General features: G+C 34.8%; 1 protein-coding gene across 1 annotated transcript; it reads right to left on the bottom strand.

Moving 5' to 3' along the window:
* Nucleotides 1–1,396: 1,396 nt before the first annotated feature.
* On the bottom strand, nucleotides 1,397–20,483 carry LOC136814458 (cytoplasmic dynein 1 light intermediate chain 1-like). The gene is made up of 12 exons (XM_067071006.1): nucleotides 20,364–20,483; nucleotides 12,384–12,457; nucleotides 12,003–12,122; nucleotides 10,966–11,196; nucleotides 7,673–7,824; nucleotides 6,986–7,079; nucleotides 6,675–6,810; nucleotides 6,396–6,507; nucleotides 5,257–5,319; nucleotides 5,017–5,076; nucleotides 2,167–2,262; nucleotides 1,397–1,704 (listed from the first exon to the last, which is right to left on the bottom strand). The coding sequence occupies exons 1-12, from the start codon at nucleotides 20,423–20,425 to the stop codon at nucleotides 1,489–1,491; spliced, it is 1,416 nt and encodes a 471-aa protein (XP_066927107.1). The 5' UTR covers nucleotides 20,426–20,483; the 3' UTR covers nucleotides 1,397–1,488.
* Nucleotides 20,484–22,639: the final 2,156 nt, after the last annotated feature.

Here is a 22,639-nt window from a genome sequence, read left to right as displayed (position 1 = left end):
CCTTTACTCACATTCTTTCATATTTTTATTTTTTCGACGAATTTGACGATTTTGATGCTAGTCATTATCAGCAGAGGGATGACGTCATAGAAGAGAGACAATCAAAATGTCAATGATGACATTTTACAGAAAGAGAATCAACTCTACGAAACTGTATGAAAAAAAGTCGTTAAGAATGATGGGTCCCACCTAATCTTTCTTTCACAAAAAATAAAATTGACTCCTTTCGTCTGTTATCTCTATTGAACAGTTTTACATTTTTGATTTCAAAAATTTTAACGTCAGCTCTTAGGCTGTCTTGTTCAGCTAACTGCCAGAAATAAAGTAGTGTTTAACCTTTATTTGACTCCAATTTCAACATTTTTAAAACAATTTGTGAAGCTGAAATGAAAAAACTCTTACTAAGATACAAACATTTAACTTTCTATTAGAGCATTACGTTTATTAGCATTTACAGGCTCAGTTTTTGGTACTGACCCAAACGATGGTTCTATTGTTTAAAACAATAGAGTGTTAAGCATAAAAAGAACCTGGTAAAAGGGTTGGAGAGGGGTTGACACTGTTGTTGCTTATTAAAATCTACCCATTTTTTCCTTTTTCTTTTTGATACATCAAAAATAATTTCAAAGAACATGATTTCGTGTCTAAATGACTTTTCTTTATTTTCAGATATTTTTTTATTGTACACGAAAATACTACGATACAATATATTGTTTTTATATTGCTATTTCTACTGTTGAAGAACACAACCTGATTGCTACCACTGTCTCAGAAACTCAGTGAGAATCTTTTAGTCAGATGAAGAAGCTGATGCAAAGTCAGGTCATTTTTAGGAGAGTTTCCGACCGATAAGAAGCAGGGCGGTGCTTGGTCTGTTACAAGGGGGGGGGGTGTTATTTGATTAAATTCATTCATTTTGTGTTCTTCAACAGTATTGTCTACATAATATAAAAATGAAGATGTTCAAAAAAAGATTTCTGTGAAATAAAAAAAATGAACGAATGTTCCCCCAAATACTTCAAGTATGACAAAACAAAAATACAACAGAAACACTTTCAATGAGTTTATAAAAAGCCTCAATCTCAATTTTCATTACTTTGATGTCATGCTGACGAGAACATGAAAATATTAATAAATACCTAAAATGGAAATGAAAAATTGTAGTCAAACAAAATATTTGGGAAATTCTATTATTTATAATAAATGGTAACAAAAATAACCAGCTTTTAAAAATCTCTTGCATTCCAGGCTGAAACAGTTGTCCGCAATGTTCTGGACAAAGCACAGATACCGAGGGACAACTCCATGGGCTTTCGTTAGCCTAGAATACATCTAGTTCTGCGCACCACCAGCCAGCAAAGCAACACTAAGTTGGCTTATATTTTCTTAGAAAATAAAGTCTTGGCTATTTTAGAGAAAAAGTGCTATTAAATTTATTATTCATTTAAATAATCAATTATTAATTAAAATTAGTAATTCTAGAGCCTTTCATTTTTCTTCTTTTTTGATGGTTTTTCTTGACATCTTCTCTAGTTCTGCTTGAACGTCGCTTCGATTTGCTGCACCGCTCGCTGGAGGGGCACCTTTGCCGGGCGGACCACCTGGTTTTCCAGTTGAGTTTTTATTCAATAAGCTGTTGAAGAAGTTGGCAAGGACAGTCTCTGATGAGTTTTGGCCAGCAGCGCCACCTTTTGTTGGGTCCGGCTAAAAGAAAGACAAGATAAGATGAATAATAATGTAACCTAGGCTTTTTTCATCAGAGTCTTCTGTCTACCATTAGCGAGGTTAAGCAGTTTATTTTGACCGTAAAGTGCGATACCGTAGGCTTGTACATAACTTGCCAAAGCAAACCATACAAGTGAAATCTTATGTACAGGCCTACGATATCGCATCGTCTAAATGCGCAGTCTAAATAAACACTTGCTTAACCTCGCTATTGGAAAAAGAAAGAAACGGAAAAAGAAGCCTTGGGGAAGTCTGAAATATAAGTTCTGAAATATTTCGAGATTTGTCTTCTTTTGATCTAGTTGATCCTGAACTGTGGTAGATGAGGGCGTTCTAATTTTAACTTTGGACCTTTTCAAAAGAATCGGATAGTAAGTACCTATAGATAAGAATGAATTTGTACAATTTTCTGTTTACACCCGATAACAAAAAAGAACATACCTTTCCCTTCATGTTGGGCATGGCTGCTGGTCGGGGGAGGCCAGTCGCTCGTTGTCCTGGAGAATGGCCCTGCATTCGGGCGGATGCTCTGGCGTCCTGTAAGCCGAATTGAGAAAAATTCTTAGAAAATAAAAGTGTTCATGATGGCCATTTACCTCCTCTACTAAGTCGAGGAATAATTGATATTTTTCGTTTTTCTCAAGAGATTAACAGATACTCAATAGTGCAAATAATATCAGACAAGTGATACTTTTATGGACCTACCTGGTTATGCATTTAACACATATAAATTGATATCTACGTGAGTGTGACCATTAAACAATCATTCAGAACACAAATAGTGACGATCTATTAAAATTAGTCGTTTGTTGCTTATAGAAAAAACGTTTAGGAACCAAAATTTCATGCTCTTGAAATATTCTTTCATATTCAAGACTTCGTGAGCAAAAAACATATCTCATCAAAAAATCAGTAATTTTAAGAACATTGATGTATGCTTATTAATTGGCGATTTTTATAGATAAAGATGCGTTTTTTGAGCTGAAAAATTATTTTTTTACAAAAATCTGCTTGAGCCATCTTTTACCTACTTTCATGCAAAAAATTAGAAAAAATTAATGATCAATTTTTCACAAAGTCCAAAAAACCCCTTTTTTTAGATGTTTTTTTGGCCCAAACTTTCCCAAAAAACTTTTTTTTCGAAAATCGGGCTACGTCACATTCGAGGGTTTATAGTTATTCATCTTTGTGCAAAAAATCATAAAGAATGAAGAGCCAATCTCGAGAAAAGCTAATACCTAAGTAATTGTTAATGTGCTATAAAAAATATCAAATTTTGCCAGTTTTTCTATAAAAACACGCCCAGCAACCAATATTTCATGTCTAAACACACATATTCATTTCTTCAAAAGTAAGCCCTCACGAGCAAAAAAAACATCTATCTCATAACAAAATTGAGTACTTTGACTAAGAACATTGATGTATGCTTATTAATAGTGAGTCTTATAGATAAACTTGTTTTTTTTGCGCCAACAAAAATTTTGCAAAAGTCTGTTTGAGCCAGCTTTTACCTATGATGGTACCCTACTTTCATGCAAAAAATCTGAAAAAATCAATGATCCAACCCGTTTTTAGCCGTTTTTTGGCCAAAATTTGCCCAAAAAACTTTTTTTTCGAAAATCGGGCTCCGTCACATTTTGGCCACCACCATTTTGCACCTTTGTACCAAAAATCAAAAGATTCCTACCGGGTGTGCCACAAATAAGTTACCCTCTTTGATTTGATATTGTAGGCAGGTAGAAAAGAGATTTTTCAAAGATTGTTTCGGAATCATTCAGAGGAAAGCCTAACTTAATATTTGGCGTATCACTTTTTAATTTTACTTCATTGGTTCAAAAGTTATGTTCAAAAACCTAAAATGTCAATTTAAAAAAATGTCAAAAAAGGCTAAAAACAAGGGTATCGATTTATGAGAGAAAGGACTTGTTTTACCAAAACATTAAAATACAAAGTCTTGCTCCTCGTAACACTCTTTATGTTTTCTTTATCTCTATATTGTTTTTTTTACTTTTGTTTTCTCCTTGGGCATAAACAAGATGCAGAATGCTTCAACCATCACAAAATTTTCAACAACTTTTCAAGAGCATGAATTCCTTGCCAAGAGTTTCCGATAGTTTTCTGTGTGTATCGTTGGGAAAGGTGTAGAAGGTGAAAGTTTTGAGAAAAATGCCTTGTTTGAACTGTTGCAGCTTATTTTGATTGACCCTGTATTTACAGGGATGCTTAACTTTGTAAATAAGTGCTTTTTACATAATGGAAATACATTTCGTCGCATCAAAATAAGAAAGCCTTAAGTCCATTTTTGTAGTTTTGAGAAAATCAAGTTTAAAGGTTTGAAATGGCTGCCATTTTTGACCATGTTGGGCTAGCTAGCTGCTTTTTTGATATGAATATAAATGAAGAAAGATCTTTCAAGTTCTAAAGTATCAACATTGTCACTTATACCATTGCGGAGATATGAATGCTTCTTCATAGCATGTTTTTCGAGAATGGACTTAAACCTTTTTTTCTATGTAAATTTCCTTGATTAAAACTGAAAATTTGAAAAATTTCCAGTGAAAAAGTGTCTTAACTCCAAAATGGACTTAAGACTTTCTTGCTTTAAACTTTCTTAACTTTTTTGAACTCTTTAACTAAAACCTTAATCTAAAAGGTCCTAAAGTCCAACTAAAATGACAATGGACTTAAGACTTTCTTAACTTGAGAAAATTTCAAAAATAAAAATTCTTATTTTTCAAAAAACTTAAAATTAGGCCACTTTAGGTTGGTTTTTGATGGATTTAAGCCAAAAATTCGATAAAAAATGGGGTATAAAGCATCGGTATGGTCATAACTCAATTTTTGAAAAAATGGACTTAAGGCTTTCTTATTTTGATGCGACGATTTCATGATGCATAATATCGTTTTGTGTCTCTATGCATTGCAATCAATTTAATACTTCTCGTTTTTCGCCTTTTTGACATATTTTAAAATTGACATTTCAGGTTTTTGAACATAACTTTTCAACCGATGAAATAAAATTAAAAAGTAATACACTAAATTTTAAGTTAGGCTTTCCTCTGAATGATTCCAAAATAATCTTTGAAAAATCTCTATCAAAGTATATCAAAATATCAAATCAAAGAGGGTAACTTATTTGTGGCACACCCGGTATGATTCAATCCTGAGAAAAGTTGGTAACAGACGAACGGACGAACGAAGGAACGGACGAAGGAACGAACGAACGAGCAAACACAGGTTAATTTATAGGACCTCCACCGGGGTAGGTCCAAAAATCAAATTTCAACTTACCTGCGATGGGGGACCTCTTTGAGCGGATGAAGAAGGTGCTGGTTCTTTGCTTAGGATCGCCTGAGAATAAATTAAAACAACTCATAATTTTATGACGTTCCTATATGGTTTATAGTTGAAAATTTTGTATAAACCGCTCTTAAATATTCTACTGCAAATGATCAGAGGTATGGAAATGAGATAACCGAGCTTTTAGAAACAATATGATTTGATAAACAAAAATAAAATTTTTATAATTACCATTTGCGCTTCCAAGAATTTCTGTTCGTCCTCTGCAACGACTTCTTTTTCTTGGTTGACGTACTGTGAAAAAGAAAAAAAATATTTATTTCTTGTGTATTTGGATGTCATTTTTCTTTTGATTTCCTACGCCGAATACAACATGAAAAGGGATTGGGTTCGAGTAAACAACCAAGGTTGGTTGACGTCGAAAGTTATTACTTGACGTGCTATCAGATACAGACGTTGTACGTCATTCGATCCTGAGAAACTTGACGCCGTAAATTTGAACCATATACGTCGTTGATAGATGAATATGACAATGCGATGCGGGACATCGGCAAAGAGGCTCTTTTGGATTTCTTCACAATGATACACACCAAAGTCACCAGCCCTAGCTTAAGGGCTCTGACCATAGTCCAAAAATTGATTTTGGTATTTGAACATAAAAGTTATATTTCAGGTTCCTTAACACTTTTAACAAAGAATTGCCTTTATAAATTGCTTTTTAATCGAATCCCTTAAGAGTAATTAAGAATTTAATTGCAAAAATGACGTTATGAACTTTAAAAAGATGTTAATAATATGTTGCATCACCCTCTTTTACAAAAAATGCTTAGTTTTAATGGGTAATTAACTTTTTTGTTTCAAAATTTCTTTACACTGTCTGCAAAGAATTGAACTATTTTAAATTATGCGGAAAATTTTTCTAAAAAGATGTGTCAAAAGTTATGACTGTTTTTTTAAGCAAAATCCAGATAAAAAATTGATGGAAAACCACTATTTTGAAGATTTCGAGACAAAAAAGCATTTACAAAAATTTTCCGCAACAATTTTAATTGTTCGGTAAAAGATACACCATCTACTGCGAAAATTTTTTCAAAATGTTTATTCTTCGCCGGAACTAAGCTCTTCAAAGTTGAAATACTCTTCCTCACAAAAGTCTTCATTTTCTTCTTCATCAAATTTTTTTAATGCAATTTTTGAATTTTCAGATTCAGGAATAGTTTGTCTAACAGAAAATGTATAACATGCCATAGTTTTGTTGGTTACATCAGTCAGAAAACACATTTTAAACACGGCAATTATGAAAAATTCACTATGGTCAGAGCCCTTAATTCGGGAATAAAAACGACGAAAGAAAAGTTTAAACATAATACCTTTCGTGTGACGGGTTTGACGATTCTATCTTTGAATGTTTCGTTTGCGTCGAAAGTTTTGATGTGCTCGTCTAGAATGTTGATTTTGCTCTGATTGTCCCATCCTGCAGGACTAAAAGACAAAAAATATAGAAACATTAAATATGAAATCCATCAAAAAATAGACAAAATATTGTTTTTACTGTATGACGAATCACTCCAGAGTCTGACAGCTAACAACATAAGCAGAAAGAAGTCAGGGTTGATTTTGAGACTACACACAGAGGTAACTTTTCTTACATATAAATGGCATCTTTCTCTACGATTTGTGCTGGATCTTTTAAGGGGAAGTTGTATAATCGATGTAGTAGATATTTATATAAAACGGATGTGTTGCAATTCTCTTTGGTCGAAGTATATATTAATGATGCCCCGCCTGAAAGAAATTATAAGAGGATTATAAGACACTAATGTACTACAGTGAATCAAGCCTGGATAAAGCTTTTCAATCTTGAATTTAACTGGGTGGATGGGTTCAAAGGTATCAAGTTTCAACGTGAATGGCATAATATGAAGGAGTATAAGAAAAAAAAACAGAAAGTTCGACATACATTTGAGGCAGAATTTTCGTAGATTTTTTTGGATGAAATCGAAATGTTCTTCACGGTAGTCGTGTTCTTGTTCGAGGGAAGACATGTTGTCCGTCTGTAGGTAAAAAATAAATCAAGTTATTCATTCAACAAATCATAAAATAACTTACAATATTACTACATATGCCTTATAAACACCCCTACATGATGACCCTTGGCCCACTGGAAAATTTGGCCAAAATTTCATCCCCCGGTGGTAAAGTACCCTACAAATCCAGCCCAACTGGATAATTGACTTTGATTTAATCTCCATTTGAAATTGAATGGAAACTCTAAAAGTATCCCAACTTAGGTTTTTTGAGCTTTGAAACAATATTTCATTCTCACTGGGATTTCAAAAACAAATTCTATAGGAGGCTGTGAGATAGTGGTATTTATGAACACTTGTTAAATGATACCAACTGTACATGCGGGTCATATTTAAAAGCAATTGATTCCACTTTCTTTCCAATTCTATAAAATCTTATCTGAATCCCAAAGTAACATTTAGGCTTATTGTATTTTCTCCAATTTTAAGGTATTCAAAATTAAGATTTGTATCTTTCCTGCATTTAGATATGGCACATGAGCATAAAAACTATATCATGCATGAATGAGTTCTTTAAAGAAACAGCTTAGCACATAAAAGCAGACGTAGTAAAAAGGAACCTTAGTGACAGCAACGACGATAGGGAGACCAATATTATCCACGATCATATTTTCTGCTAGTTGGTTCATCTCTTGTTCATCTTGCTCCATGTTGGAACTCAATCGTTTGTTTTCCTCGTCATTGTATTTGTACATGTGAAAATCTCGAAGAACTGAAACGGTAGAAGTTTTCATACAGTTGAGAATCGAGTCTTTGTTGCTAGCTCAACTAATATTTTACACCCTCTAAAAAGAGAGTAACTAAATTAAGTAAGTAAATTTATTATTAACTAATATTTTAATTAAAATTGCGAAACTTCCGCTAAGAAAACATTCGATTTGCGCAAGCAATCCTTTTTTTTTAATCGCGAGCACTCGCACAGTTACATGACCCACTTTATCTTACAAATCAAAAAAGCTCGATTCACTATGGATTATTGGTGATATACTAAAGCTTTAGTGAATTATTCTGAAAGCTGTAGATCAGGAGATTTAAGCAATAGTTATCACACGGTACAGAGTAAAATATGGGATATATATTTTTCGAGCTTAGATTTTTCGTCATATTTTCCGAGCTTTTAAGTGAGGAAAAAATAGAAAACTCTGAACGAGAAAAATATATCCTACAGTATATGGCCCCCAAAACGGAGACGGCCCCCAAAACGTAGGTCGTCATTAAAATGAGGATCCTGACCTGTAGATTTATCAGAATTAGACGATTTTTGTTTATTTTGAAAGAATCATGGCTATACTTAAAAATGAGCATGCTTTTGATGGTTCGAGACAAATTCAAAATAACATATTTGTGTCTGAAGGAGATATTTCAACACCAAAATAAGATAAAAATTGCATGTAACTCACTCTAGCTCCTTGGATATTGAAAATAAGTCATGGAAATGGGGTCTAGGAAACTTTCTACACCTAATGCCTTTCAGAAAATCAAGATACATCTGTGACTTTAGAGATGGGTAAAATATATAGCGTAAAATATTCATTGGGTGATCAAATTAAATAAATAGAGCTATTGATGCGTTAATTGAACACGATCGTCTGATACTTTTTCTTTCTTTTTCTCTCTGTCTTTTTAAACGCGTATGGTGTGAGCTCTTTTCACACCTGCCCCTTTTGACGTTACCAGTCATTTTCTAGACAAAGTGACACTTTTTGACAAAAATATTGACAGGGCAATTAAGTGTGATGCCTGTAAACTTTATTACACCAAATATTTTAATTGTACCGAAATGAGATGCCTTTAGTTTGAATATATATATAGTCAGTAGGAAAAAGCTGGGAAGACCAGTTTTAGAGATAACAATCTCATCAATTATTCTATTGTCCTTACATTGTCAAAATGACTTATTTTGACAAAATAATGATCTGATGATCAAATATAAAGCTTCCTAAATAAATTCCAGCACAAATTTTACTACTAATTAATTTGATGCCGAAAATATAAAAGGATAGAAATTGACCCTCTATTCAAGCTCCAAGAGCGTTGAAATGGCGGCTCTACACGTTTTGCACGTGACTTTATAATCACTGTAGGTGAGACAGGGGTGAGCTTTACTCTTCAATTCGATAAATAAATGATCATAAGAGAGACTCTACGGTGCAGAAAGAGGAAAAATTCGATAACCCAAATTTATCTGGTCGCCGGTCGTGGTCGCTGGTCGTGGTCGCCATTTCTGGTCGATGTTTAGAAACTCCCGTCAAGATAGGCCTTTATATTTCGTGATCAATCGAGGTTTTTATTTACTTTTCAAAATTAAAGGAAGAAAAATCTTCTGTAAACATAATTGATCTTTTACTTTGGTTTCCACATTCCACAGTTTCCGCGTAGCGATATTAACAGGCCCTATAATCAGCATTGATAAAACCGAAAATTCTAAATATGAGAAACAGCAAAAGATCTCGACATTCCATTCCTACCAGCTTGACTTAAAATTTATTACAAAAAATTAACATTATACACGTTTTTTTTTTTATAAGAACGTCAAAAATTTTTTAAGCCTTCGGATGTTCTTAGTTTTTTGGATTTGAAGCCTAAAAACGTTCTTAAAATGTTCTTATTTTCAGCATTTTTTGAGCATTTTGATGTAATTTCTTAAGAAAATGCATGTTTTTAAGTCTCCAAAGCCTTAGAATGTTCTTAGAATGTTCTTAAATTTATGGGCCTCGAAGCCTTATGTTCTTATATAGTTTGTTCTTATAAAAAAAAAAACGTGTATATAAAATTTTTCGCTGAATCAGCAAAAACGACAAATTCTGTCATTTTTTTGCAAAATATAGGAGAAAAATAGCTTGATATTTTCAGTTTCAGTTAAGCTGTTTTTCTAAAATTCTCACTGCATATTCCATACATGAATGGGACTATTTTCAAAAGAGATTGGTTTTCAGAAACTTGATTAAGACGTTGTTAAATCAAAATTGTAATTTTGAAAATTTCCAATTTTTCGGTTTTGACTTTGCATCATCGAAAATCTTGAAGTATTTTATAGAAATCATAAATTTTACATCCATCGGGTCTTAAATTTAAGGGAAAATACAAATATGTTCATAGCTTCTCCCCCTATTATATTAATTACCATTGGCTTAATAATTTGATTTTAACTACACCTACGTTTTTGGGGCCCCAAACCTACGTTTTAACAACCAGGGGTATACTGTAACGCAACGTTTTGGGGGCCATTAGAAAAAGCTTATCTATCTTGAAGCGATTGAAAAATATTGCTGAAATTCAAAATTTTGAAAAAGAACTTCCGGGAAATAAAGTAGAGATGTTAAAGTTTTTCATGCAGCAAAATTTTTTGTAAAACCTCTTTTCCTCTAGATTTGAGAGAAATTTTAAATAATTTGATCGAGGTTTTGGGGGCCACATACTGTATATTGTACGAGTAAAAACTGGTTTATCATCAACTTGACAAATATCAAGAACTTTTCTCTCTCCATTTGTGTCTCTTTTTCTTTGTTTTGTTTTTCCCTTCCAATATTTTTTCTTTTACTTTTATTTAGATGAAATCAACATCAAAACATTCGACAAAAGAATTGAATGGTCATTAAAAAGATCAAAAGATTCTTTTCATGAACTCTTTTGATAAGTTGTTGTGTATTGGAAGCGAAGAGGAAACCTTTCTTATCATAAAATTGTACAAAATAATGATCTCCCGCTTACCAGACCCCTTTTTTGAACGCAGTCTTGTATATGTAAGGTACAATATGAAATACAGCATTTTATGTACGCGCTTTTAGCCAATCAGATTGCTCATATTTTTCATTTTGATGATAAATTTTTTTATATTGAAATCGAACCATACCTTGTTTTTCGAGTTCGTTTAAAATTTTTGCCGAAATATTTAAAGTGTGTAAGTGCTGACGTAAAATATTGACATGGTTTTCCAGTTGGTCAAGCATGTTCCATGGTTTCGAGATATCAATGCATAATAAGATGAGAGAATGGTGTATAGATTCCTTGGTGATGACATATTTCATGAGGTCCTTGATGTGTGCTTCTCCTGATTGTATCCAAACACTGAGCCTGGTGTGTTCTGAAAAAAATTAAGTATGAAGAGAGTGAGTTGTCCGTGTTTCTGCATCGTTGGTGTAAAAGAAAGGCAGTGATATCGCTTACAATCTTGTAGTGAAATTTGATTTCAACCTACAAACTTTTAATTGAAATAGACAACTACAAATACACGCTTTTTTATTTAAAAGAACAATATTTCATAAGAATAAAACGCAAAAAAAAAGTCAAAAAAATTGGTATTTAAAGACTTTTTTTAAAAGTAAGCTTTTAACCTAAGAAAAATTTATGGTCATTTAGTAAAGCCTGAAAAACCACAAAAATTGAGAACGGCCAGGTCAAAGCCTAATTTCACTGGTTCTTATAAGAGAACAGAACAAAATCAAAATTCATAGAATAGAACATAGTTCGCACCCCCCCTTTATAAAGGGGGGGGGGTAGCGATGTTCAGAAAATCTCAGAAAGGGGGGGGGGGTAAGAGAATTTTTTCTAGAAAGGGGGAAGTTTTTAGAAAGGGGGGGGGGGTTCATCTAGAAAGGGGGGGGGTAAGATGTCAGTGGTATGTTTTTTTTTGTGTTTTCCCAAATTAGAAGTTTTATTTTTAATTTACAATGCAACGTCTTCTTTATTAATTGTTTAGTATGTTTGAAACATTCGATTCAAAATGATTCTATTTTTTTCGCAATGCAGTGTGTTCTATTTTCTTTTGTAGGATTTTAAAATTTTGAGGGGGGTAGCATCAAATTTTAAAAGGGGGAAGAACCTAGGGTAGGGGGGTAGCTCTAGGGAAGGGGGGGTAGTGACCCCCTTCCGAACTATGTAGAAGTATACCATCTCGTTCTTCGTCATCCACATCAAGGTAGGTATATTCCAATCCTGAACCACGCAATAAATCGTCCCCAGACCTCCTCAATTTCATGACCAGACTTGTTTTACCTGTTCCATCGTTCCCTACAAAGTTTGAAGTTTTGATTAAAAGGTTAAAATAGCCCAGATAAAGAATTTAGGTGATCGTCTTTTAAGGTTAAGGCATTTAAGACAGTATCTAAAAATATTTTTTCCATATGCTTTTTGTTTTCTTGACTTGTTTTCTTAAAACTCTGTCCTTGGTATTCGAAGACATTACGGGGAGGAAATTTTGAATGCCTTTGTTAACAAAACCAATAACCAACCGTTGACATATTAAGAGTTTAAATGAATATAAATACAAACCTAACACCAAGATTCTTTTGCAAGAAGGAAATCTTCTAGATGATTTTGCTGATACTTCTCGTAAAATTTGCTTCCTAAATGACAAATTCAAATTATAAAATGTTGATTGTATCACCAAATTGAAAAGTAGATGATAAAAAGAGAAAGTAAAAAATAATAAGCTCTAAAATATATCATTCACTGCTTTTGTACCATTTATTCATATATTTTCATCGTGAAAAATTTTACAAAAACACTACAGAAAACTTTTGGTAATATCCTCTTTCCTTTTTTAGAGCTATAAACTCACAAATCAAAACTTCTAAAACAGACAAAAACAAGAACATTTCATGCCCCTCCCTAACTGGTCAATATATTTTGACATCCCTCCCTTCCTAATATAGGCCACTTAAAATGTTTTCTCAAAATGGATGATTTGAAGCTGCAATAATAGCAGCTGGTACACTCTTTTTTTTTATAAGCATACAGGAAAATCAGTTCGAGGCTGAATATGCTAAGCAAAATCTCATTTTCACCCTTGATTTATGCTTATTTATATGCTTAGACTTCGGTTTGTTGATTTTCATTGGGTTCATGAAGATTTAGAATTTTCAATTCAGCTCAAAGAATGTAAGTTTTCTTTGTAATTTGCCGCCCCAGGCAAAAATCTTTGGTCTAAGAAAGCTCAAACAGCTTTAACCCTATTCAAACTAGGCTTTTAGGGGCGGTTCAGAACTAGGGGGGGGGGGCTTTTCCTGTACCACCACTTAACTTTTGATCTAGTGTGTCTTTTTGGATGAAATTTGGCACACAAGATCCTTGTCACGTAAGGTAACTTTTGACAAAAAAATTTTTTGATGACGTCACTCATCATGCCCAAAGTGAGCAAAAACCGAAATTTTCCATTGTTCTTATAAAAAGCTATTGTATTCTAACAAAGGCTTTAGAAAATAGTTGCCTGAGTTTAAAATGCTTATTTTATCCTAAATATTCAATAAATTACGGTTTAAACGATATATTTGACATTAAAATAAATTTGTATTGGAAAAGTGTCAATTTTTGTGACACCTTACTGTCAGAAATGTCATCATGCTCAAGGTGTGAAAATATTTAGGTGTCAAATTTTTTTTTATTTTGAAGCAAAATAAAAGTTAGGAATTTACAGAAAATTTCACGGCCAAAGCTCTATTATTTCAGGAGCTATTACCAATAGTTTGACTTCCGAACAGAAAGAGCGGGGGGTTATTTTTATAGTACGAATAGGGTTAAAATAACCCTAAAAAGGTCAGCGTTTTAAAAAGGCTGCACAAATCATTTTGCATTTCAGTATGGTCATTTTGTTAATTTTTTACCGAATTTGAGCCTAAGTACGCTTATAAAAAAAGAGTGTACATTTGAAATCTATATTAATGAATGAAAATTGGACAAACCCTGGTAAATGGGTTACATGAAATTTTTTGAGACCCCCCTCTGAGGGTGGGAAAAAATCTTGACACCACCCCCCCCTAGAATCCTCCACCCCCTCCTAGTAGATACCAAAATATCTGATTATCATATTGAAAAGAACTTTAGGTTTCTAGGCAACTTAAAAAAAAGAATCTTCAGTATACAGAGACCCATCTAGATTTTGAAATGAGCTTGACAGATTGGCAACAAAAACAAAAAGTAATGAAACGTTTTTTTCCATCTTGAGGATCCACATATAGTTGATCACTTTAAACAAAACTTAAAACCACTAGTTTTTTCAATTCCGACCAGCCCGATCAGATTTTCTGTTGATCAAAAGGTAGTCCTTGAAAGCTTTAAAGGGTACAATTTCTTGTTCAATAAAGAAAAATAAATTCAATGCTTCTTGTTGTCAAAACCCTGGTAAATGGGTTACAAAGGTTTCAGTTTGAAATTAGGAATTTGAGAATTTGAAAGGACTGTCAGCTTTGGCCCATTTCCCAATGGGAATTTATTTTTACCATTTTTTTGAGAGAAGATACTTTGCATGAAAAAAAGTGATTGCAAAAAGAACTTGAATAAAAAATCTTTTTGTTAGGCAAATTTTGAATAACTGGGGGATTCAGTGTATGATATTTAACTACTAGCCCCAGGGGGTAGAATCTACCAAGCTGGTGTTCTTTTGTTCTGATAGTGTGGAAAGGGGTCTAACTCCCCCTTCTTAAATGATACCCCCTTCTTGGCATCATCCAACAGTCTAAGCTTAAACTCCTATATCAGGATTAAAAACTAGGCTAGTCTTACCTCTGGGTTTTTTCTCATCTTCAATTTTCTGAAGAAAACGGGAATTTGATGCGAGAGTTAGATTGTCAACAAAGTGCCGTAAAAAATCATTGAATAAAAGAAGAATTTTTAAATCTGGTGCAAAAAAGTGAAACATGGAAAAGTTTCATTTTTTATTGGTTCAATTGAAATAGGGGGATTGGAAAACTTTCTATGTTTGGTTTTTTGCAAAAACCCCTGTAACTATGGGAAAACACAGGCGAGCACCATGTTGCTAAGATGTTGGCTTGAAATCGAAACCACTGAAAACGAAAGTAAAATTGGCCCACACTCCAAATCCCAAAATTTTGATATACCGTAATAACTGCTCTAACTTGGGACGATTGGTCATAACATAGGACTGTTGATATCATCTGGCCTGTATTTTCACTTACTGTTAAATCTCTTTGACAACAAATTTGTTTTGATAACTCTAACAAGTTTATCAATCATACTTTCTGTCATAACATGTCACGATAACTTTCACTGATAGCACGCCCTTTTAACTTTTTTTGTTTTCATACAAAATGACCGGACGTTGATTGGAGAGTTAGAGAACGCCTAACCGCCTACCGCTCGATAGGATTAACAAATAGCCAGTGTGTAACTTGCCGCGCAAGTGACGTCAATTGCTCCAACGTTTTGCCTCTAACTTGTTCTTCATCGTTCACAGACACTTGTGTGTGTTCCACTACAGATTATTTTCATACTTCGATTTAAAAGCCTACTCAGTGCGAAAGAGAAATTGTGTATTTTGTAATATGTCGTTCATTAAATCAAATCAAATGAGTTTAGAGGTTTGGTGAAATGGTGGCGGAATTGCCGTCCCATGTTTTGTCAGATAGTCCCAAGTTAGAGCAGTTGATGGTAGGAGTTTTGGTCTATACTGCCCAACCTTTAAAAATTCCACAAGAATTTTGGACATCCCCCTTTTTCATGAAAATTTCCTATCACGCTCCCCTTCTTCATTTTTTCAGAAGGTGTCATCCCCCTTTAAAAAAGGGGAGGCAGTCTAAAATTTAACTCCTATATCAGGATTAGAAAGTAGGCTAGTCTTACCTCTTTTATCTTTTCCTCTACAACAATACAATGCTGATAAGTTGACACAACACATGTGTACATGTAGATTGACAAGCAATCCCTGAGAGAAGCTTATATCAAAATCTGCAACAAAAAAGAAAGTGGTCTCTTCTACTGATTGCTTCCCAGCGCTCCTTCGCAGCTGTTTATCAAATTTTAACCAATGAGGTTGCCACATTTCAAACGGCCCTTCTTTTTGGCACCCGTGGCCTCTCAGTGCCTTGCAGCCCCACCCTTTAAATTATTTAAAATTTATTTAAAATCTTAAATATTTTCATTTGCAATAGGTGCAAAAAAGTGAAACTCATTGCTTTAATCGAAATGGGGGATTTGGAAAATTTTCTATGTTTAGTTTTTTGCACAAACCCCTGTAACTATGGGCGAGCACCCTGTTGCTAAGATGTTGGCTTGAAATCGAAAACGAAACCACTCAAAACAAAAGTAAAATCGGCCCGTACTCGAAATTCTGTAATCTTGATATACCAGTTTAAGTCCAAACTATGTTATGATTAATTATGTACAAAAATTGCCTGTTTTCTCCTTGAATCTTGAACTCTGTTTCTTGCATATACTGCAAATTGAGGTATATGAAAAATGTAAAAGTGACATTTATACTGCAATTTTTTACAGTCGATGTCAGTTAGGAACATTTGGCGAGTTCCTGTACGCGGCTGCAATCAAAAAAATCATAACATCACTCATTAAAAATGTTAGTGTCTTTGCGCACTTTCTTTAGCCTAGACAATGTAGCAAACATAGTAAGTATAAGCACACTGTGCTTTTAATTGGCTGAAATTTTTTTTTGCATCGGAAAAACTTTTTCAAACTTTCAGCGATTATTTCGACCAAACTGTTACAATGAAAATTATCCAGCGTATTTTTTATCTTCTTACCTTCTTCATTTTCAATGAAGCACTCAAAGTTTACTGAAGGTAAGCACATAAGATATTCTATTCTAATTAATGATATTCGTTGAAACACGCTTCGTTGTGCGCTGCAGTGGAGTGCATGACGTAACCAGCGCGGCAACTTACTCGCCTTCTGTTGGAAGATCATATTGGGCGTTTTGGCGTTACTGCCCTCGAAGTAGCGGACGTCTTTGTCTTCCCGCAACTCTTTCCATCATTTTAGATGGCCTTAACAATAGACCCAAAAGGGCGCCCTAATTTTGGAAGATAATTTGTTTTGGTCCCCGGCTTCGGGAAGTAGCAATGTTTTTGGATGTTTTCGATGGAAAATAGTAAGAAACTTAAGTTTATAAGTGTCATTTAGTTTTTGCTGGCTTATAGAATGGCAGGATCCTGGATGGTTTCCCTAACTGGATGTTTGTTTTTCTTTGTCGACCATCACTATATGTAGCCGTTATCAGTCAGGGAAATCCCTCATTGCGGTAGTAATTTTTTACTGCAATTGCGGTATAAATGTCACTTTTACATTTTTCATATACCGCAATTGCAGTATATTCAAGAAACAGAATTCAAGATTAATTGAGAAAACAGGCAACTTTTGTACATAATTGATCATATCTTTTTAACGCACAGACAAAATATTTTTTTCGTAGATCAGATTCTTTTAATAAAGAAAGGCTTTCTTCTCGTACAATTTTTTACAGTCGATGTTTGTTAATCTTTGTCGACCAGCACTATATGTAGCCATTATAAGCCTTTGTAGGCTAACCAGGAATGAAAACTACTTCAATTGCAGTATACCGCAATTGAGGGATTTCCCTGACTGGTTAGAGGGGGGTGCCCAGTGCACGAACGGCAAACTTATTTTTCTCTTTTCTCACTTACTTTTTGTTTTTACATAAATCCTTTTTGACCATCTCGTAAACAAGCTTGAAGTCCTTCTTTCAGTTTGTTTTCACTTTATTTGAAGGCTTCTTCTTGGAATAATAAGTCGTTAAAGCGAGCGCTATTTGGACCAAGTCCGCGAACGAGGAACCAGTGCGCGAACGATCTTTTGAAAGAACAAATTAGAGCTCTGCTCGCAGGTAACACTTTAACTCTCTTCCGAGATGATACAGGGGTATTTGAACTTTTCAAAACCACGCGCTTTTTCACCAAAAAATATCTTTTTTATAAGAACTTTAGCGTTTTACTAACCTGTTTATTTTTGTAAATATTTTCTTGTCGTCCATTTTTTTGTTTTCTTTTTCAAGTTTTGTGCTCATTGAAAAGCGCAGCAATGTAGTGCCTTCTTTTTTAATTGAGATCGCCAGCGCTTTCGAATGTTTTGACATTGCAATGTCTTCATTTTGAATATGGTGTTCGGATCGTTCGCGGACTGGAACCTTTTTTATATCAACTACTGGTGATATGTTTCTATTGATTTTGAATTAATGAGCTAACATGTTTCAATGAAATTTTGTGTGATGGAAGATAACAGGTTTTTAAAAAAGGAAAGTCATTTTCAGAACTCTTCTTGCGCAAATTTTCTTATAAAAAACATTTTCTCTCGCAATCGGCCATGTTTACAAAAATCCCGAATTTCGTGATTTTTTACTTGGCCTCGTTCAAAATCGGTTTGGTATTGTTCTAGTGCTCCGTTTATTTTAATTTTTGGAGTGATTGCAAGGGATAGTTTCAGGATTCTGCTGCACAAAGGAAGTTGTATATAAGTTTGTTTTTGGTTGTTTTTTTCAAGTTCAAAGACGCTTGTTCGTGCACTGGGGCCGTTTGTGCACTGGTGACTTGACTCTATAAGCTTTTGTTGTATGCTAACCAACGACCCTGCCGATTTTAACATTTATTTTGAAACTGTGATGTGCCATACTGGCTATGTGGCGTGCCGTACTGGCCGCGCGACATACTCTAACGGCCGTGTGGCCTGATCACGACGAATGAAAACTACCGCAATTGCAGTATACCACAATTGAGGGATTTTCCTGACTGGAGGATGTGGACCTACAGTGATAGACCTTTTTTCAAAGAGGCCACCCTGTTAAATAATTATGTAGTCCAGCAGAAAAACGACCCTCGACATGGCCCGAGAATTCTCGGGCCAAAACTTTTATTGGAATTCGCGTAAAGCCCGAGTATGGCCCGAGAATTTGGGCCACACGCGGGCCACGCACGGGCCACACTCGGGCCAATACACCTTTCCCGTAATTCAAATTTCTCAGAAATGGCCCGGGAAAATGTGCGCTCCACCGTTGTGTATAAAATTGTTTGGGAGGTAAAAAACGCGTGTTTGCCTGCGAGGGGTTAGGGAAAGTGGGATTTGAGCCTCTAACTTTTGACAGCGACCTTCTTTTGGCAAAATATTTTCAGGGTGGTATGATATCATGAATAGATTGAACATACTAAAATTTGAGGGGATTTTGTTCAACAGAACTTAAGAAAAGCTCAAAAAAACCAACTTTCCCTAAGGGGACGCAGGCAAAAACGGATTTGTTTACCTCCAGAGACCAAACGGTGGAGAGCATCAAAATAATGCGCGCGCATTAGTTTTACGAATTACGGGAAAGGTGTATTTTTGAAAACATGATTTAAACAGGCGTGTATAAATTTCAGACTGAATTTTTTTAACATTTTCTTTGAGAAAAACTTGGTTTCTCTTAATACACCGTTTAGGAGTCTCGCCATTTCACGGTACTCCATTGCAGAGGCCCGGTAAAAATGGTAGGTAAAAATGCGCACTTTAGTACTGTGAAAGGTTAGAGGAATGTAAACATTGTGAATTTTTGTCTCTCCTTTAAAGAGAATGATTTAGATATTTGAACATGATATCAATGATAATTTTATAAGTCTCTCCTGAAAATTTCACAAAAATTCATCAAGAGGAAAAGAAGTTATGATTAAAAGGAGTTCTTTACCTACCGTTTTTCTGCTATGTTTCCTTATGAGAACCAGATGTTTACCTACCGTTTTTTTACGGAGGAGAGTGAATTTTCCGTGATCGCTAAAATCAAAACAATGGAAAATTGGATTGACGCGTGCGCAGTCGACACTCCTAAACGGTGTATTATATTAAATATATGAATGTTGTAAATTCATATAAATATTAAATGTCTTATTTGGTATGAAAACATAGTTATAAATATACTTAGGGTGGAAATATTTGCTAGTAAACTGGTCCTGGTTTTAAACTGAAGCGTGTCCATGGGAAGCTCGTAAAGTTTTTTTGAGCGATATAAACAAAACAGACAAATCTTATTTTGTACTATTTTGTTTGACTGGAGACATGCTGAATCAATTTAACATTTAACATGGCCCGAACATGGCCCGAATGACTCGGGTCATGTTCGGGCCAAAAGAATTGATAGGGACTCCCGGCCCGAACATGGCCCGAAGAGGCCCGAGAATTCTCGGTTCATGTCGAGGGTCGTGCAGAAAAACAATGATAAAACCATGCATAATTATTACAATATGCATGATACAGTAATTATGCATGGCTCTATCATTGTTTTTATGGCTGGACTACATAATTATTCAACAGGACGTCCTCTTTGAAAAAAGGTCTATACAGGGCACTTGGTAAGGTTTTATATTCAATTGACATTTTGTCTGCAGCGATTCTAACCCTCCTAGCTATAATTGCCGGCTCTAAAAAAGGGTGTCAGAAAGGGATGGTAGTCAAAAATTTTAGCTGAAGAGTTGAATTATTAAGAGTAAGATTATTCAAAAAATATAAAGCCAAAGAAAGTCTTACCAAAAGTTTTCTTCTTCCTCTTCTTTAGAATCATTGAGTTCATCCCTTAGTCGGTCCGCCATTTTGTTCTGTTATCCTGTTAAAATCAACTCGGGGAGAGAGCCAAGTAAAGAAAAATACTCCCCCTTTTTTGTTTTGAATTTTTACATGACCCCTAGACTAGAGTCTACTTCTGGCTGAACTTTGCTTTTTGATAATTTTTTATGACGCTGAGTCCAGTCAAGTAGACTAGGAGCATTTGGCGAGGTCGCCATTTTGAAAAAAAAAATTAAAAATCTAAATAACAATAAAACTACTTGGAGTTGAAGGATATAATCAAAAATGAGAAACAAACACGATTAACAGATTTGCAATCCCTTATTCTCAAATAAAAATATTGCTTCATACTGTTTTTACCTTCCAAAAACAACTAAAATCTGGCGGACTGTTTTACAGTCCGCCTAGGCAAAAGCATATTACCATATACTACCGGGCCACTTATCAGCGCCAAAAAGTCCATAAAAAAGCTCTAAGTGGACCCCGGGCTACATGACCCCCCGTTCTCTGCTCTAATTACAAACTAGCCGTATTGTATAAGGGTTGCGAAGCGATCCAGACTCCACCTCAATTCGCAAGTTGCTAGCAAAATAAGAGACTCTCTAAAAATCCCTCCCTCTGATAAAGCCGCTATAGAGACAGGGTCGTAAGAGCCTTAATGCCCCAAACACATTACATAATCCACGGCGGCACAACACCCGCCACTGCCCTGCGCATCGCTCTTTTGTTTTCCTTCTACAATCATGGTCGAAATAGAATGAGAATTCCGGTTATTTTAACGTTTTTCAAGATTTAAATTTCTGGCGAGAAAGTCGATTTTGGGCTATCTCTTTAACTTAATCGAATATTTCAATTTGGGAGTGGTTGGCAGACTTCCAGGCTATATTCTGAGCCTTATTGGACTATTTTTGAACTTTTGGATCCTGAGATCCTAAGTCTTAAGTCTAGTGTTAAAACTCAGAGTTGAAACTCTACCCTTCAAACCTACTTTAGAGCACTTACAAATCGATTGTGGTTTCAAAACACCCCGGTGGATTTCCCTTTTTTCTCAAATATTACGACCATGATTGTAGTTATTCTAGTGTAAACGGTGCCTTAATAAAATCGAACGATCGAACATTTTTATTCGAATCACGATCGTCTGTAGAAATCATCACAAAACATTAAAATAAAACAAAAACAAAAATGTACAAAGATGGCTTGTTGGTTCTTCGTTCTTCAGCAGTTTTGATTTATTTCTTGACAAATTCGACAAATTTGATTACCTCCGACTTTACTTCTTTATCATAGAATATCCACTTGGTTTTGCAAGGTAAGTTTCGTTCACTAAAAGAGCACTCCTCCCGCCCGCGCGACTTGCAAAAACCTCTCATTGATTGACCTTATTTGATACTTGATACTTGCTGTTAAAAGTCAAGGGATGATGAAGATCCTTTCTGTCACCGTTCAAACTATTTTTTTTCCATTTAACAGCAAAATAAACATTAAGAACCGAAGAACCACTGCTTAGATTGCTTAGATGCGTGCCGCCCGCCACGGCAATTTGATCAATTTCAGATTCTAAGTCCGTGTTTCGGCTTCCGGTAATTTTGTTGCTGTTCACTGCTAGGGTACACCATTTTAAAACGGCATTTTTCGCAGTCCTAGCTACCAAACCGAGAAAGTTTTCGTGGCTTCAAGCCAAACCATTCAAGGTCATTTTGATAAAATCATCGGTTTGAAGATGTGATTTATATAGCAAATTTTATAGCAAATTTTCGCTTGGGATAGAAGTTAAAGGTACGTGCACAATATAGCAAAACTGCTTCGCTCATAAATTCGCTTCGCAAAAAGGCCGGATACATAAAACAGCGGAAAGAAGGACAGGTGGATTTCATTGTGAAATTTAATAAGTAAATAAAGGTCATTGTTCGCACCACAGATTTCTGTAAAGCCCGAAACTCTTCCAAGCAAAAAAAAGTGAATATCACAAAACCGTAGCGGCCCAAAATAAAAGCACAGGGAGAATTTACGAAATTACTAAATTTACGGGAAAATCCAAAATGCTCAGAATGTATTTTGAAGACAAAAATGTCAAAATTTGGCTCAAAAAGCTTCGTTCTTCTTCTTACACTCTTGCAATTTCTCTCATTTCGACCCTTTACAGTTCGTACAGTGTACTTTGGGAAGCCGAGAAACGCACCCTTGTTAGGGCCGCACTTTGGGACGAACTGTTATCCAACTACTCGGAACACCTCCTG

Source organism: Clytia hemisphaerica, unplaced genomic scaffold (genome assembly GCF_902728285.1).
Source record: "Clytia hemisphaerica strain Z4C2 unplaced genomic scaffold, Clytia hemisphaerica genome assembly, whole genome shotgun sequence".
In the NCBI taxonomy this organism is placed as follows: domain Eukaryota; kingdom Metazoa; phylum Cnidaria; class Hydrozoa; order Leptothecata; family Clytiidae; genus Clytia; species Clytia hemisphaerica.
The sequence above is the reverse complement of the archived record's forward strand: the minus strand, read 5'-3'. Positions and strand labels throughout refer to the sequence as shown.

Coding starts and splice junctions, on each gene's coding strand:
- LOC136814458 (XM_067071006.1), bottom strand. CDS start 20,425: ATGGCGGACCGACTAAGGGATGAACTCAATGATTCTAAAGAAGAGGAA. Junction 6,811..6,985: donor ACGAAAATTCTGCCTCAAAT/GTATGTCGAACT, acceptor AATTTCTTTCAG/GCGGGGCATCATTAATATAT. Junction 2,263..5,016: donor AAAGAGGTCCCCCATCGCAG/GTAAGTTGAAAT, acceptor TTCGGCTTACAG/GACGCCAGAGCATCCGCCCG.